At 45.8% G+C, this 15,695-nt stretch overlaps 1 protein-coding gene across 2 annotated transcripts in view; it reads left to right on the top strand.

The window, feature by feature from the left end:
- Nucleotides 1-14,881, top strand: part of GNG12 (G protein subunit gamma 12) — a 120,300-nt gene extending 105,419 nt beyond the window's left edge. For both annotated transcript variants that reach the window (XM_070405350.1, XM_070405349.1), the window contains 2 exons: nt 8,983-9,101; nt 10,936-14,881. In XM_070405350.1, the coding sequence (XP_070261451.1) occupies nt 9,009-9,101; nt 10,936-11,061 (219 nt within the window). In that variant the 5' untranslated portion in view covers nt 8,983-9,008 and the 3' untranslated portion in view covers nt 11,062-14,881. The remainder of the gene's footprint in view (nt 1-8,982; nt 9,102-10,935) is intronic.
- Nucleotides 14,882-15,695: the final 814 nt, after the last annotated feature.

Genomic DNA, 15,695 nt, shown 5'->3' with positions numbered 1-15,695 from the left:
CAGCACCGGGTCTAAGGAATCAGTAGGAGGGCTGGGGCAGGATGCGCGATGACCAGGGCCGTGATGGTGTCACTCACTGAGGAAGGGACATCGGAAAGGTCGGGACCGGGCAGCGATGTTTCCTTGCTTTCGGTGTGTTATTTTTGAAGCAGCTGTGCACTGTTCAGGTGTAAATTTAAATAGGCTTTCATTTAGACGTTGGGATTAGGGTAAAAGGTCAGCGCTGTATGCGGTCATAGCTAAAGTCAGAAGGGGAGAGCATCATCTACCGTAACTGAGGGCCAGTGTGGGTCAGGCAGGTGCTGAGTAATTTACATATTGTTCTCTCGTTTCCTCCCGCTAACAAGCCTGTGAGGGAGACACTATTATTATCCCCATTTCAAAGATGAGGGAACTGAAAATCAGAGAACTGAAGCCACTTGAGGTAGTGAGTGATGAGCCAGGATTCGAACTGCATCTGATTGTAAAAGCCCTTGTTCACTCTGCCACACCGGGCCCCCGCCATGGAGCCCCTAAGAAACCAAGTCAGAAGGAGAGATGCGGAATGTCATTGCACAGGCAAGGACAGGAGAGTCCGGCACCACTGAAGCCAGGGAGGAGACATTGTCCAGGAGGACGCAGCTGTTAAGAAAAAGTTAGACTTTGGTAGCAAAGAAAGATAGTAAGTGCTAAGAGCCATCTCAAACGGAAGGAGTCTTAATCCCATAGGGTAAGAACATTTTTCAAAATGAGACTTTTCCAGGGTTTGTTCAGAGCTTTGCAAAGGTAAACATAGATAGGAAGGGGCATTCTTTTAAATCAGTAAGTTCTCGTAGCCAGGCGGAAGGAAACACGGGTCCGACTAAGAGGCGGAGACTCTGATAGTCATTATTAGCCCTTCTCATGAGGATCTACATCAGAATCGCTTTGGGGCCTGTCCCAAGAGACGAGGCTGTTTGCCATGCGGTCTCCCTCCGACCCTCTGGGCTCAGGTCTGGCAAATTTTCCTGCCCAGATCCCTGGTTTTTAACCTTTCCAGGGGAGCTCTGCCCTTCCCGGCTGCAAACCATCTCACCAGCTGAGTAAATTCGCCAATTCGAGGTGGGTGTTATTAGTTTAAGCTGCTTACTCTGTTTGCTCCGGGACAAGACCTGGGACGCGTCTGCCTATATCGCCGCCATCTTCCGGACTCCTCATTGCCTTTCAATGTGCATGAATCCATGCACTGGGCCACTAGTTTAAATATAATTGACAAACCCTAGCTAGACCGACCGGGAGCATAATCAAATTACTAAAATCAGGGATGAAACAGAGGTCATTACTACTGACCTTACAGAAATAAAACTGATGGTAAGAAAATAGAATAAATAACTCTATGCCAACAAATTAGATAACCTTGATGAAATCAGCACATTCCTAGAAAGATTTAAACTACTAAAAGTCATGGAATAGTACATGTGAATGGACCTATAAAAAAATAAAGACACTGAATTTGTAATTTAAAAAATTTCCCACAAAAATGACCAGATATGGATGATTTTACTGGTGAATTCTACCAAATATTTAAAGGATTTAACACTATCCCATCTCAAATACTTAAAAAAAAAAAAAAAAAAAGAATCACTTTGGAAGCTCTTAAATACAGATTCTTGGGCCTTGCCCCAGGCCGACTGAAGCAGATTTTTTTTTAACAGGTGCCCCAAGTGTTCTAGATACACCGTGAAGTGAGGAACCCGCTGCTCAGGCTCGGCAGCTCTCTCCTCCGGATTTATTACCCAGGATTGGCTCATCCTTGTGGTTCCCTGCCAGGTTTGCTAAAGATGGGAGGAGGATGGGATCATCCTGTTCTTTAGCAACAGTCTTACCTGGAATCTGGGGCAGTTTTCCTTTCAATAAGAACAGCCAATTCTTCTCACTTAGGTCTTTTTTCCACGGCCCCTTCCCTCCGCACTTTGTGCTGTTATAGAGACCACCTATCAGAATGAGCAGCAGGCCCGTGCTCCTGGCCACACTTGCCCCTGCTTTCCTCCCACTCCTTCCTTGTATCCGTGATGTTCAGGGCAAGCAGTGTAGAGGGGTGACTGAGAGGATGACCTTGAGAGTCAGGTGGCCCGAGTCCCAGCTCTGCTTCGTTAAGTCACCGTAATCTTGACAAGACCTTTTTGACCACTCTGTGCTTCATCTATCAAGTAGAAATGATAAAAGAATTCATCTCTAAGAGGATTAAATGAAATGCTACATGGAACTGACTTACTTGACACATACTAAGTACTCAATAAGTGGTGGTAGTTATCCACTTCCTTTTTAAAATATATATATTTTTATTGATTTCAGAGAGAAAGGGAGGGAGAGATAGAAACATCAATGATGAGAATCATTGATCGGCTGCTTCCTGCACACCCCCTTCTGGGGATCGAGCCCACAACCTGGGCATGTACCCTTGACTGGAATCGAACCCTGGACCCTTCAGTCCACAGGCCAACGCTCTATCCACTGAGCCAGACCAGCTAGGGCGGTAGTTACCCACTTTCATCATTACAACAGCAACTTCATCATCATCATTGTTATTCAGGGACATGTGTCCTAGATGGAGGGTAAAATCAACTAATGAAAAATGAGGACCTCAGAAGGGTTTGCAAATAGAGAAACACAACTTCTAGCAGCCAAGCTCTATTGAGGTCGAGAGAGAGAGAGAGCTGCCCGTGTTCTTTTTCACTCTGCTGATCCTGAGCCTCTATAAACTTCTTAGAAGAGCTCTGATCACTGTCTCCTCCCCATTTCCAATCACCATTCCCACCGCTCCCAGCAGCCTCTCCTCATATCTTCCCCATTTCCCTCCCCCCACAGGCACTTTGTTCTTTTTGCTCTTTGCTCTCAGTGCTGGACAGGAGCAGGATCGCACAGGTCACAGTTTCAACCACCCTTGGCCTCATGGCCTGCGGGCTTTGGTCGGGGAGAAGGAGAAAAAGAATTTTGTCTTACCTTTCCCTCTTTTCAAAGGCACATGCCCTGGTTGCAGGCTCGATCCCCAGTGAGGGGCTTGCAGGAGGCAGCTAGCTGATCAGTGATTCTCTCTCATTGTTGATGTTTCTCTCCATCTACCATCCTCTCTGAAATCAATAAAAATATATTTTTTAAAAAAAGGTTTAGGATTTAGTGTATTCAGCAATAGTGGCCTGATACTAATAGGAATCATAGCTGACCTTTGCACATTATTTACGGATCACAAAACGGCACATTAACAATTGTGTGTCAGTGGGATTCAGCTACTGCAAACAGAAATGTTCTCAGAAACAGCAAAATGGGCTTTAATTCAGGGGATGGGGCGCTCACATAATCAAAGGAAGGCCTGGAGGGCTCTGCATGGAGCCCCCCACCGATTTCCAGGCTTCACCACAGAACTGGCCCCAGGCCCGGGCAGGAAGTGAAGAGTTGGGAGGCTGCTGCAGCCACACAGCTCTTAGCACCATACTGCTAGCGACTGGACACCAGAGCCACCACCTCCATAAAGAGCAACTTGCCCACCACCCCGCTCGCCAGCAGAAAGGAGCCAACAGCAGGAGAGTGGCCTTCTCCCTTGGGTCACCCAGAGCCCTAGCTGCTGGGGAACCTGGTGTCTGAGTTGGCTCAGGCTGCCATAACAAGGCACCACCGACTGGGTGGCTTAAACAACAGAAATGAATTTTCTCAGTGTTTTGGAGGGTGGAAGTCTGTGAACAAGGTGTCGGCAGGGTGTCTTCCGAGGCCTCTTTCTTTGGCTGGTTGATGATGGCTTTCTTCTCCCTGTGTCTTCACATGGTTATCCCTCTATAACCATCTGTATCTGCATTCTCTCTTCTTATGAGGCCACCAATAATACTGGATTAGGGCCCATTCTAAGGATCTCCTTTTAAGTTGATCACCACCTTAAGCGCTCTGTCTCCAAATACAGTTCATTCTGAAGTACTGGGGGTTAGGACTTCAACATATGAAATGGGGAGAAGGGAGCACAATCAGCTGATACCACTAGGAGACTTAGAGTCTTACTTCCCAACCCTGCAGTACAGCAAGGCGCCCAGGAGGGCAGGGTAGCTGCCCAGCGCCACCCATCAGGGACTGTGGAGTGCTTCGAGCACTTTGCATGGGATGTGATCAGAGGGTGCACATACTTAATGCTCAGCCAAAGTACTCTTTATACTTATTACACTCACATGCTTATTTTATCTGATCTTAACAGTCCTTTGAGATACAAAAGTATTATTATCCCCCATTTTTCCCATGAGAAAATTGAGGCTTAGAGAGGTGACAAGTCCTTCCCAGGGCCCCAAAGCTGGGAAGGGGCAGGAGTGAGCTCAAGTCCCTTAGCCTAATCCTTGAGTACGCCTGGAACTAGAGAGCCAAGGCATAGTACAAAGGAAGGCCACATCATACGTTCAACTAGAGGCAGCCACTACGCAGATCCAGCCCAGATTATAAGGTTTCTCAGACTTTTCCAGAAATCTTTCATTTTCAAACTTTGACAATCGTTGTAATGTTAAAACACAGATACTTTTGAGTTAACCTTTCATGGGCCCCAACCAAACACATCTGCGGGGTGGATTCAGCCCGTAGGCCCTGACAGAAAATAAGTGTGCATGAAAATAGTCAGACCCAAGGGTCTGACTCTGCACTCCCCACACTTCCTGCCGTATTAGAAAGATGTTGCTACCTGGTCATATGACCTTGAAATTCTTCCTGTGCTGTCTGAATTTTCCTCTTGTGTCTCGCCACATACATGGTTTCTGCCTTGTTAGCGAGCCGAGGGGCCCAGCATTCATTGAGCATGCGTATGTACAGGGTGCATTACTGATAGGCACTCCCAACAACCCTAAGGGGTAGGGAGTGTGCCCCCTTTAACAAATGAGAGGACAGGCAGGAGCTGGAGTAATACCCTGATAGCTGAAGGCAAGATCAGAGGGTAAGTGGAAACCTGTTTTTTGTTTTGCCTGCTCTTTTCTAACAGCCACAAGGGGTGTGTTTGCTCATGAGCATCGGGCGTCACTCCAGTGATTCAATTCCTGACCAGGCCACGGTGACTTGTGATGCAGATCCTGTGGCTGCCTGGTGTCTTCCTTCCAGAGTGTGATATTCTTCCCACCTCTCCCTGCTTCAGGTCTCTCTAGACAAAGATTAAAATGTCCGTATTTCCCTAAGGGGACATTCTGTTCCCAGGAATTCCTAGGACCCTGGGAATTCAGATGAACAACAGCATTAAAACCAATGCAAATTATCTGAATAGCTAACTGCTACACATATGTTTATTCAAATCTGTTAGCCACATGCAAAAATGAAAACAAGGCTACTGGAGGTCTGCACAGGCATGCACAGGCCTTGGCCTTTCTGAGTGGCCCGAGATCTCCAGATGCCGACCTCAGTCCTTGCCTAGAAGCAGCAGCAAGAACATTCTTGCTTAGCTTGCGGATGGGGGGAGGAAGGGCGAGGGGGACCAGTCCTCCAGGGCATTAGACAGATAAACAGATAGATACCTTCTGCACCAGAACAGGTATTGCACAAACATGAGGCAGTCGGCAAGCTCGTAACTCCAGGTCTTGGAGCGTCAAGGTCACCCTTGATGAAGAACCACATCGTGGACTGTTCAGTGATGACCCGAGTGTTTGTGCATCAAATCTATTGGCATTGCATCCTTTGCGGGGTACCGTGGGAAGCGTGGCTTCTGGGGTGAAAAGGCTTACAAACTAGGTTAGCTTGGAGCAAGTTTTTCTCATCTGAGTTGTCTCATCTTTGAAACAAGGATGAAATCCTAATATACCTTTTGGAATTAGAGCCAGGCTTCATGGACTAATGCATATGAAAGCACCGTGTGCAGTCTACAGTTCCATACAAAGAGCAGGTATTGTTTGCCTTGGAAGCTATTCTTGGAGTAAGAATTAAGCATGCTTTTCATCCACCTAGTAGCACAAACAAACAGCTAGATATCCTTGCCATGAAGGGAAGACCAAAGAAAACCCTCTGAAGGTGTAGAGGTGTTTGTTTCCCAGCCTCTTGCTCTGATTCTGCTCAGGCCCAGCTGTTGAGATGCGAAGCCGCAGATGCAGCTTGGGAGGAATCCTCAGCGGGCCCTCCAGCCCCTGTGCACAGCCCCCACTCCCCAAGAATTAACAGCAGTGGCCCTCCTTGCACAGACAAGAGGCAACTCAGCTTCTTAAGTTGAAACAATATAATCTTGATCTGATTTCTCCACAGGAAGAATGTTAAAAGATTTTATTCTTGGAAAAGAGAAATTGTATTTGAGTTGGGAGCCCGAGAGAGGCTGGCAGGGCAGAAGGGATGGCAGGCTACCTGAGCAGTGGAGAAGCTGTCTGGTGACAGGGGAGGCTGTCTGGGAGGGGGCAGGTCAGAACACAGACTTCAGCATAGGGGAAAGCTGCAAGGAGCCATGCTGGCGGGTGTGCATTGTGAATTGCTGGCTGTTTTCAATCGTGACTATAATAGAGTCAGGAAGTAAGAAAGTCCTTCATGTACTAGATGCAAAGTTTCTGGCCAGTGTTCGGGAGGCCTACCCAAGCATTTTATAAATAGAACCTGACTGCGGACTATTTGCTTATGGCCATGCGGGTGGGAGCAATGACTGATCTGGTCCCGATTTGTGTGAACTGCTCTGCAGTTACAGGAAAGCTTGCTCAGGCCTTGGAAACTCTAGCCCTGGAGGCTGAGAAGAGGAGGAGAATGCTTGGCGCTATTCTCATGCCAGGGGAACATTTAGAAAGTCCTTAGGGTGCAGCCTGGAAACCACAGGCCGTCAGAAAGGGTGTCATGTTCGCTTTCTGGAGGCTGGGGGGCCAGTGCTCAGAACCAGGGCCAGCTGGCAGGGGAGCCCGGGGTAACGTGCCACAGGGAACAAAATATGGAAGCAGCGTGCTGTGAACCAGGGCACTTCATACTTTTCACAGTGAGCCTGCCTGCTGCCTGGGTCCCATTTCAAAGACTGTTCATAAGCTCGTGCCTGGGAGCACAGGAATGGGCTGGGCCAGGCCAGTGGGTGTGAGCAAAATCCCCGGAGGACCTCCTAGGCCTGCTAGGGTTGGGGCAGGACAACTGAAGAATCTGAGGAAGAGGCAGCTGGTCAGGGAGTGCATTGAAACGAGGTCACCCTAAGCCACCAGCCCCACCCCAGCATTCCTCCTCCCAGCTTCCTGCACTGCTAGAGCTTCCTTATTTCAGGGGATTCCTCTGTTGCATGTCACGAACCATTCCATTCTGTCCTGACACTAGCGTGCAGCGGAACTGCCTGCGGATGCTAAAAAAACGGGGGGGGGGGGGGGGGGGCGGGGGTGGGGGGCTGATGCCCCATGGACCACCCAGACCTAGTCAGTCCACATCCTTGAGGCTCATTGACCAGGGGAGGCAGACAGGTACACAGGGAATTTCGGTTCCCTGTGCTGGGTGTGACCCCCGAGGAGAAATATAATAGCAGCTGCTGTTCGTAGAGTGCCTTGGTCCTATGCGAAACACTACGTGTGCGTCAGCAAATTGAATCCTCAAAAATAATTGTATCCTTATATTACAACTGAGAAAACCGGGGCTCGTGGAGGTTCAGTAACCTGTTTCAGGAACCAGTTTCGTCCAGCTAGTGTGAGGCAGAGGGAGGGTCCAAACCCAGGAATGTGACACTTGCTGATTAGGCTGGATTTTCAGAGTTTTGCCCACAGTTTTGCCCACAGTTGGTGCATTTGACCCAAGGCTGCCTATGACCTCAGAGGGCAGTAGCCCTACCCAAGGCCTTGAACTTAGCCACTGGGAGCATTCTAAGTGTGGAACTCGGGTGGACACGGTGGAGCACACAGGTCACCTGTGTTTTGCAGCCTTGTCTGGTCCAAACCTTTATGGCAGATATGCTTTGTGCAGCTGCGGCCCCTCCACAAAGTTGAGACAACCTGGGTTTGCTACTGGTGCCACCGTGCCCTAAGACTGCTCAGCCCTCGCACAGCACCCAGGCGGCACACCTACCGTCCGTCATCCACCTGCTCCTATGAGTCATAGAACTGCCACACGGCTGCCAGCTCTGCATTTCCCTGCAGATGCCACCAGGCCCAGAGAGAACTTAGCCATATATGGCAGGGCTCCAGCCTGCCCTCCCCTTAGAATATACCACTGGACAACCAGATAGGTTGAAGCTCAAGGTCCAGGAGGCTTCCTTTGATTTTCACTGGGTGGCCGGGGAAAGGGAGGAAGAGGCAGCCTAGAACCCAAGGGCTGAGGCCCGAGAGGAGAGTTACCCCGGGAACATGTAGTAGGTGTAGGATTAGCAAGTGCCCTGGCTGCCAGGGTGAGGCCCGAGAGGTCAAAGGAGGGAATGATTAAGTTTCATTAAATATGTCGGGCCGTTCAGTTTACCCCACTTGCTATTTGCTGTGGATCTGTCTGTCACTGGGATAAAGACGTCCTTATCTGCCTAACCAATGTTCTCCAACGGTTGCAAATCCTGGTGGCACCTAAAACTGCACCCTTTGTGCAGAGTTCTCCAGGGACACTGCCTTTTGCCATTTTCTGTTGCCAGAACTTGCATCCACGTGATAGTTGGGTAAGAGATCCAGAATGAAATGAAACCAAGCCTTCCATTGAAGCACAGAGCAGTGGTACTAACTGCACGTGTACCGTGGCTCGGGTTGCACATGATCACGCTTGCCGGGGGCCCTCTACCTACTGCAGAAGTTTATGTATATTTGTTCCCCTTTAGAAAATCCTAGAACAGGCTACTTTGTGCTGTATATGGGGTGCGTGGATTACTAGTAAACTACTAACTAGTACTGGGTTCCTGCAGACTGAAGATTTATGAAGGTGCTCAAATGGGTAGCAAGCTTAGACACCCAGGCTACCACTCACTGCCGAGGGGTATTTCAGTACCTCACAGATGTTGTTGACTGGGGAAAATGCATCCTTTCCCCCTAAGGTAACACAAAGCATTAAAAATGTTTAAATAACATAGAGATGATTGTTGTTGACCTTTTAAAAAATTCTCTCCAGCTTTCAGGTAAAAACAATAATTGAAGATGTCAAGCAAAACAGCAAGCACCAACAACATCACCCAGGCAAGGAGAACTGTGCAGCAGTTAAGACTAGAAGCTTCCATCGAGAGAATAAAGGTAAGATGATTTGATGGGATGTGTTGCTACTTAATGCAGCTTGGTGCCGGGATTCTCCTAGAACAAGCTGAAAGCCTTAGACTCTCTAATTTTCATTTCTACTAAGCACAGGCCTCATTTCAAAAGCACTGGGGAGCCAGAGTGTCTGAGTTAGCCTCTCTATTGGGACAGAAAACCTAAAACCTATGGCGCGATTTCCTGAGGGCCTACCTTCCCTGAGCCAACACGGTCAGGTCCTGGGATTGCTGGGTTTTATGTTGGCACAGGGATTCCTCGTCATCCCCCTGGAATTTATTAAGTGTTCTGATTTACCCGTGCAGCTGAGGCAGCCCTGCATCACAAGTTGGCAATCGGGGTCTCCTTTTTAGGAGAATGCAGCTTTGTAACTGTGTGTGGGCTTTAGTGGCCATGTTCTGCAGCTGGGTGAGCCATGCCAGCCCTGGTAGAAACCGGAAGGTATGTGCTAGGTCACCTGACTTAGGAGTGACACCCCGCCCCCCCCCCCCCCCCCCCCCCCCCGACAAATCCCAAGGAAGGACTAGGGGGTGAGTGCCCTGGAATGTTGTGAGTAATGCTGTTTCCTAGAAACTCAAGCCGTCACCTGATAAATTCCTCTGGGCCTGGAGATGGTCACCTGTCTTTAAAACACGGGGCCTGCTGTGCTGAGGTTGACAGGGTTCAGCTGAGGACACTGGTCTGAGCATTCGCAGGGATCTCCCACCAGCCTCTGAACCGGGCCTGGCATTTTCCATTTTTAACTCGAGCCAGAGCGAGGCCCTGCATCTTCCCATGCTGGCTTTGTCTCTTTTTACTTTCCCAAGCCCAATCAGGAAATCTTGAAACTCCAGTAGTATTTGGCTCTAAACCCATAATTTGGTTTTTTAACTGTGTCCTGCATCCTAATCGATTTTTGGGGTGTGGAGGGGGGAAAGATAGAAACTAAGATACAATCTTCCATTGATTCATTTTTTTTCTTACCTCCCCCAACTTTTTATTTTGAGAAACGTCAAATCTATGGAAGAGTTTTAATAGCAAACACCCATGTACTCTTTACCAGGATTCATCCATTGTTAGCATTTGCCCTCTCTTTTTCTGTCCCTGCACACACATACTCACAAAATACATATAATTTTTTTCTTTGAACTACTTAAAAGTTATTGGCAGACATCGTGACTCATCACCCCTAAATACTTCACCAAAGTACAAGAGCATTGACATAAATGCTCTGGAGTCCCTCAGCTCCAGAAGTTATCCCTTTATCTTAAGCTACGTGCGAGTAGAATAAGAAATTCTTTTTATATAGTTATTGTGCAAAAACTAAAGGCCATCATCCTAAAGGTTGTATTCATTGCCATCAAGTAATGAAGTCATCTCTTGCTGACCCTCTTCGGCTACAATACACTGCGCCCTATTTTGTGTATAAATCCTACACGACGGCCATACAGTGACAACATTCAGGATCCGCTGAGAATATTATCTAACACACAGTTCATTCATGAAGAATCCAGGCCACTCTCTCTGCAGAGTGGCCCTCATTCGAGATGGAATTGCTTGCTGATGATTAGATTCCACTTAAATGTTTTGGCAGAACACTAGCTAGCTGGTGATGTGTCAGTGTTCACTGTAGGAGATAGATGATGTTAGTTTTATTTTTTGATTAAGGAAGGCCTTATCTGCCAGATTTCGCCATGTAAACGTACCTTTCCCCCTTTTAACAAGGAATCTGCGACCGACATTGTTCTCTGACAGTTCCACCCAATGCATGAGCATTCAAACACTTTTTTTTTCCAGTTTGTAAATAAAGCATTCCCTTTCTTGTTTGTCTGCATGTTAGGTATCAAAGGCATCAGCCGATCTCATGTCCTACTGTGAGGAGCATGCCAGGAGTGACCCTCTGCTGATGGGGATACCAACCTCAGAAAACCCTTTCAAGGACAAGAAAACGTGCATCATCTTATAGAGGAGAGTGAACCAGTTCCTCGTGTCTCTTCAACAAATCAAATTATGAGCAGCTCCTTGAAGAGAAGTACCTTCAGCTTATTTGGTAACCACTGCTAATAACTAAAAAAAAATGCTCTTAATATGGAATAATAGACTCTGAAGTCTTTATTTTCCAAGTTGTCCTTTCTCTGAAATACCCTTTACTGATCTAATACAAAGTAACAATCTTGTTTTCCATTTGGTAACCGTGGTGTCATATTGGGTTGCTGCTTAACGCAAGTCATTCTGGGCCTTTTAAAAAACACAAAGATAGGCTTTCAACTATATAAATGATCCATTTATGTCAAGACCTAAATTACCTAAGCCCCTGTCTAGATTAAAATGCCAAGAATAACTTAAGTCCTTAAACCATTATATTATAATGTGTTCTTAATAGGGTTGCACTAACCTGTACAGTATATACGGATGAGGAGTGTTTTGTGTATATAGATATATATATACATGTCTTTGTATATACACATATCAAAGCTTATTTGCTTAATAAAATGCTCTCCATACCATCAGTCCCTCAGCTCCAGAAGTTATCCCTTTATCTTAAGCTATGTGCGAGTAGAATAAGAAATTCTTTTTATATAGTTATTGTGCAAAAACTAAAGGCCATCATCCTAAAGGTTGTATTCATTGCCATCAAGTAATGAAGTCATCTCTTGCTTACCCTCTTCGGCTACAATACACTGTGCCAATTAAAGTTTTTAAAGTGACCTGAATGCCCTTTCATAATGTGAGGTAGTCATTCACAAGAGGCCTTTCCCGCTTCAGTGATCCTGAGTCGAGAGAAGGGGAGGACACCAGGCAGGTGTGCCGGGGGCTCACAGTCTCTGGATCAGGGTAGACACCTCTGAAATTTCCACCCTACTGATGGGAATGGGGAAGACAGGGTGCTCAGGAGCCTGGCAGGGAGAGGAGCAGGGATGTTTGAAAGCCAGCTGCTATTCCCGATCAGACTTTGTGACAGCTCCTCTTTTTCTCGCTGCCTTGCCTTTTATCTTCCTTCCTGCCAGAACATCTCTTTGCAGAGGTAATGTTCACCTCCCCGGCCCAAGTGGGTGGAACATGGTGGGAACTGAACATACAAAAAACATAAAGGTATTAAGACACAGGCTCTTCTCACACATCTGCAGTGTCAGTGTCATCCCTACCTTGTCCACAGACCATCCGAGAGATGTGGATTCAGTGGCATATGACCCGGGACCAAGGGTTCCAGTCGCTGGGCGTTGGGCTCCTTGATTTTCCTCTGGGCACAAGTGCAGCCCTCACATCCTCACAGTGTCCAGTGGGGATCCCACAAGAAGGAACCTCCTATAACCAGAGAGTAGGTTAACTTTGTCAAAGGGGAGGAGAGGTTCTTTTTTTTTACTAAATGCTCACTTAAGGGCCCAAACCATACCCTTGGCCTTTGATATTTTAATTCATCTTTAGTTCATTCAAAATAACTACTAATGAAGGATTACAAACATATTCTCAAAAAGGACTCAACCCCAAGAAGGAATTATTTACAACGGATTTTTCCTAGATCTGTGCAATCTTGCCCTACAATGCAAGCCCCTTTCAAAATTGAATGTCTGGGCTTGGAGTATTATGGTAATTGTGGATAAACAAACGCAGGACTATTTTTTAAACTGCTCAAATATGTTCAGTATTTCTCCACGCCACCCATCTATTCAGCATTATAAACTGCCCTCGTTTTTCCAACCATGTGAATCTCGCCACTGCCCTACACCTCCTGTCATCTGGAGCTTGGTTCTGCAACATGGCCAATTCCCAAGTGAGTGATAGCCACCTGTCCAGGGGGGAGAACGGTCCACCTTCCCAACGGTGAACTTTGAAATGTACACTAAAAAGACAACTTTACATTAAATGCTTCACTTAAGGAGATACTCTTTTTTAAAATAGGTATATTTTTCTGGTAGTTTCAGAACACTAATGTTTCCTTAAATATTTATAATACGTCTTGTTAAAGTATTTTCATGCAATTATGTTTATTATACAGGTATGTGCACAATTTTGGTAGCAGGCATAGTTTATTCTTCAATACTCAAACATGTTCTTTTACCTAACAGAAAACAAATATATTTTGCTATATACTTATTCATATGCTTGTAGTGATAAGGAATGGAAGTGAGGTCCCAGGAGATTTTATTTTTGCTGGCCAGGCATAAGGGCCATAAGTATAATTGTCACATAACTTCCTAACTAGGTAGAGGGCCTGTTCAAGAAAAGTGAAATCAAATCCTTCGATGCTGGACCCAAGGGGTGGTGGGGGAATTGTAGCTAAATGCTGAATTGCTTATAGCTAGATGTCTATGTGAGAAAATATAATATATGTATACATATATATGATATGCAGAAGTCACTTTTATTTATCAGGCTTCATTCTACTTATGAAGCCACAGTTCACCTCTTCTGCAGCAGCTGGTTTATGATGATGGACAAATGCCCAGTGTGTGTTATTTTTCCGACTACCACTATAATGACACACAATCACATATATACATGCAGCTTTTTTGGCTTCCTACCTATGAAGCCATTTAAATATGTTCACTGTGCTTTGTCTCTGATGCAGCTTCTGTTAACAGTGATCTTTTTTTTATTCTTATATCTTCATTCATTCATCATAAATCTGTCCAGTTGAGGCCTCAGGATCATGGCAAGGCATGCTAGACAAAATGTCATGACTCCAAAGAATTTTCTAGAGAGAAAACACTGTATACCAGGTGATTCCCCAGTTATAGATTGTAAGTACTTTTTTTCTAAAAAGAATCAGGTTTTTATATTTCCTTACTTTATTAAAATAAAAAGTGCCATACTTACCTTTTAAAGGAAAGGTGTGATTTGCTTTCTCTTTATTTGGACTGTTTTTGTACTTGACTGATTTTTAAACTACCAGAAAAAGAATTGTACCGATGATTTTGAGACATAGGTTAGTTTAGGTAATGGGGGATGTGCCAAATTTTCTCTTCACATGACTCTTTTCAACCGATTTCCAACCATAAAAGTGTCGTCTGAGTGACTCCACCCAATTTTAAGAATGAATCGGTCTAAGAAGTGAATTACACTACATGCCAGTCCTTTCTCAATAAAATAAACAGAATACAGACTATGTTATGAATTGTATTGGTTTCTTTTATGGTGTATCTGTTAATAGGAAAAAGTGCATTAAATCAATAGAATTACATGTATGTTAAAATAGAGCACTTACCTAAGTTGGGTGGCTTAGATCGTTTTCTAGCCAGTCCTGTGTCCCTGTGTTCTATGGCTTTGGACAAGGCACTTCATCTCCCCGGGCCTCCACTTCACCGTCTGTAAAACAAGGGGCTTGAAGGAGATGGTGGCTGAGATCCCTTCCCGCCCTCAGATGCCTCGGTCCAAGGGCCCACCCCAATCCTTGTCTGCCAACGTGTTGGTGCTATAAGCTGCTTCAAATATAAAATCGGTTTGTCTATCATGTATGCTCATTTAATAGCTTATGAAAAGCTGTTTTGTCATACAGCCTTTTTTCCCTCAGTTTTGTGGACTTGATTGCTGTAATAATGTCTTGTTTTTAGCTGTGTAACTATAAACATATATTCTCTTAATGTCTCGTTAAAATTTGATATGTAGTTGATGGGATCTTGTTATTTTATAAAAATTTTTGGCTACTCATCTGTCCAGCATCTGATTAACCTAAACACTGTGATCATTGTTTGGAAATCTGTCCTATGGAAAGAATAAAAACATTTGTTTTGCAGCTAACATGTTCACAGATTTGAAAGACGTTTCATTAAAGCACCATTGATCTATGTCCTGGGTCAGTGCCTCATTGTGTCATCCTACGCGTGTTTGGCTGAACAAATGAAAAGTAGACCAGTTCTCTTCCCCTTTTCCTTCAGTTAACACTTTCTGAGCACCTGCTGAGAGCCAGGTGTTGAATGCAGATTCTGATGACACTCAAATCAGACACACATCAGCCCATGAGAAGCTGACAGTCTAGAGTGAGGAGGGTAGGAATCACAGACATACAGAGAATAATTACATCACCATGTGAAACGTGCCATAATTCAGGGGAATGCCCAGTGCTATGAGAGCCCAGAAGAAAGAGGTTCCACATGAGAAGGCTTATCAGGGAGGTGTTGTTTGAGCTGGGTCTTCAGAGAAGAAACCCTTTAAGCATTGGAATGAAGTCTTAGGAGGAAATGACAGAGGAGAAAAGGGAGCTCAAAAGCTCGTGTGCAGAGCGTCTCCGGTACTACCTGTTTGTCCCACAAGAAACAGGAAGTCAGTGGAGGTTGTCAGGGAGTGACAAGGATTCCCAGTGTGTGGAGGTCTGTTTTCCATGCTGAGACCCAGCAGTGACCATGGCAACAGATAACAAATGGGAAGGTCATTAGACTTGCAGTGACTCATAGTCACCAAGCATTTGCTGAAGGTGCCCAGCCTTCTCCCCAACCCCTTTCCCTAGGGCTAGGATTCCCACAGAGATGAAGGAAAGACAACTTCATCCAAAAAGGGAAAAACAGCCAGTGAGCACCTGGTTATGGACTGGGCAGAGGTGGCCTCTGCTTCTGAGAACCAGTACTCAACACACTACAAAGGATAGGAGCAAGTGATAGTCAC

This window comes from Myotis yumanensis, unplaced genomic scaffold, assembly GCF_028538775.1.
Source record: "Myotis yumanensis isolate MYYU_CA2020_CCGP unplaced genomic scaffold, mMyoYum1.0.hap1 SCAF_2, whole genome shotgun sequence".
NCBI classification, from domain to species: domain Eukaryota; kingdom Metazoa; phylum Chordata; class Mammalia; order Chiroptera; family Vespertilionidae; genus Myotis; species Myotis yumanensis.
This window is presented reverse-complemented; position numbering and strand designations above follow the sequence as displayed.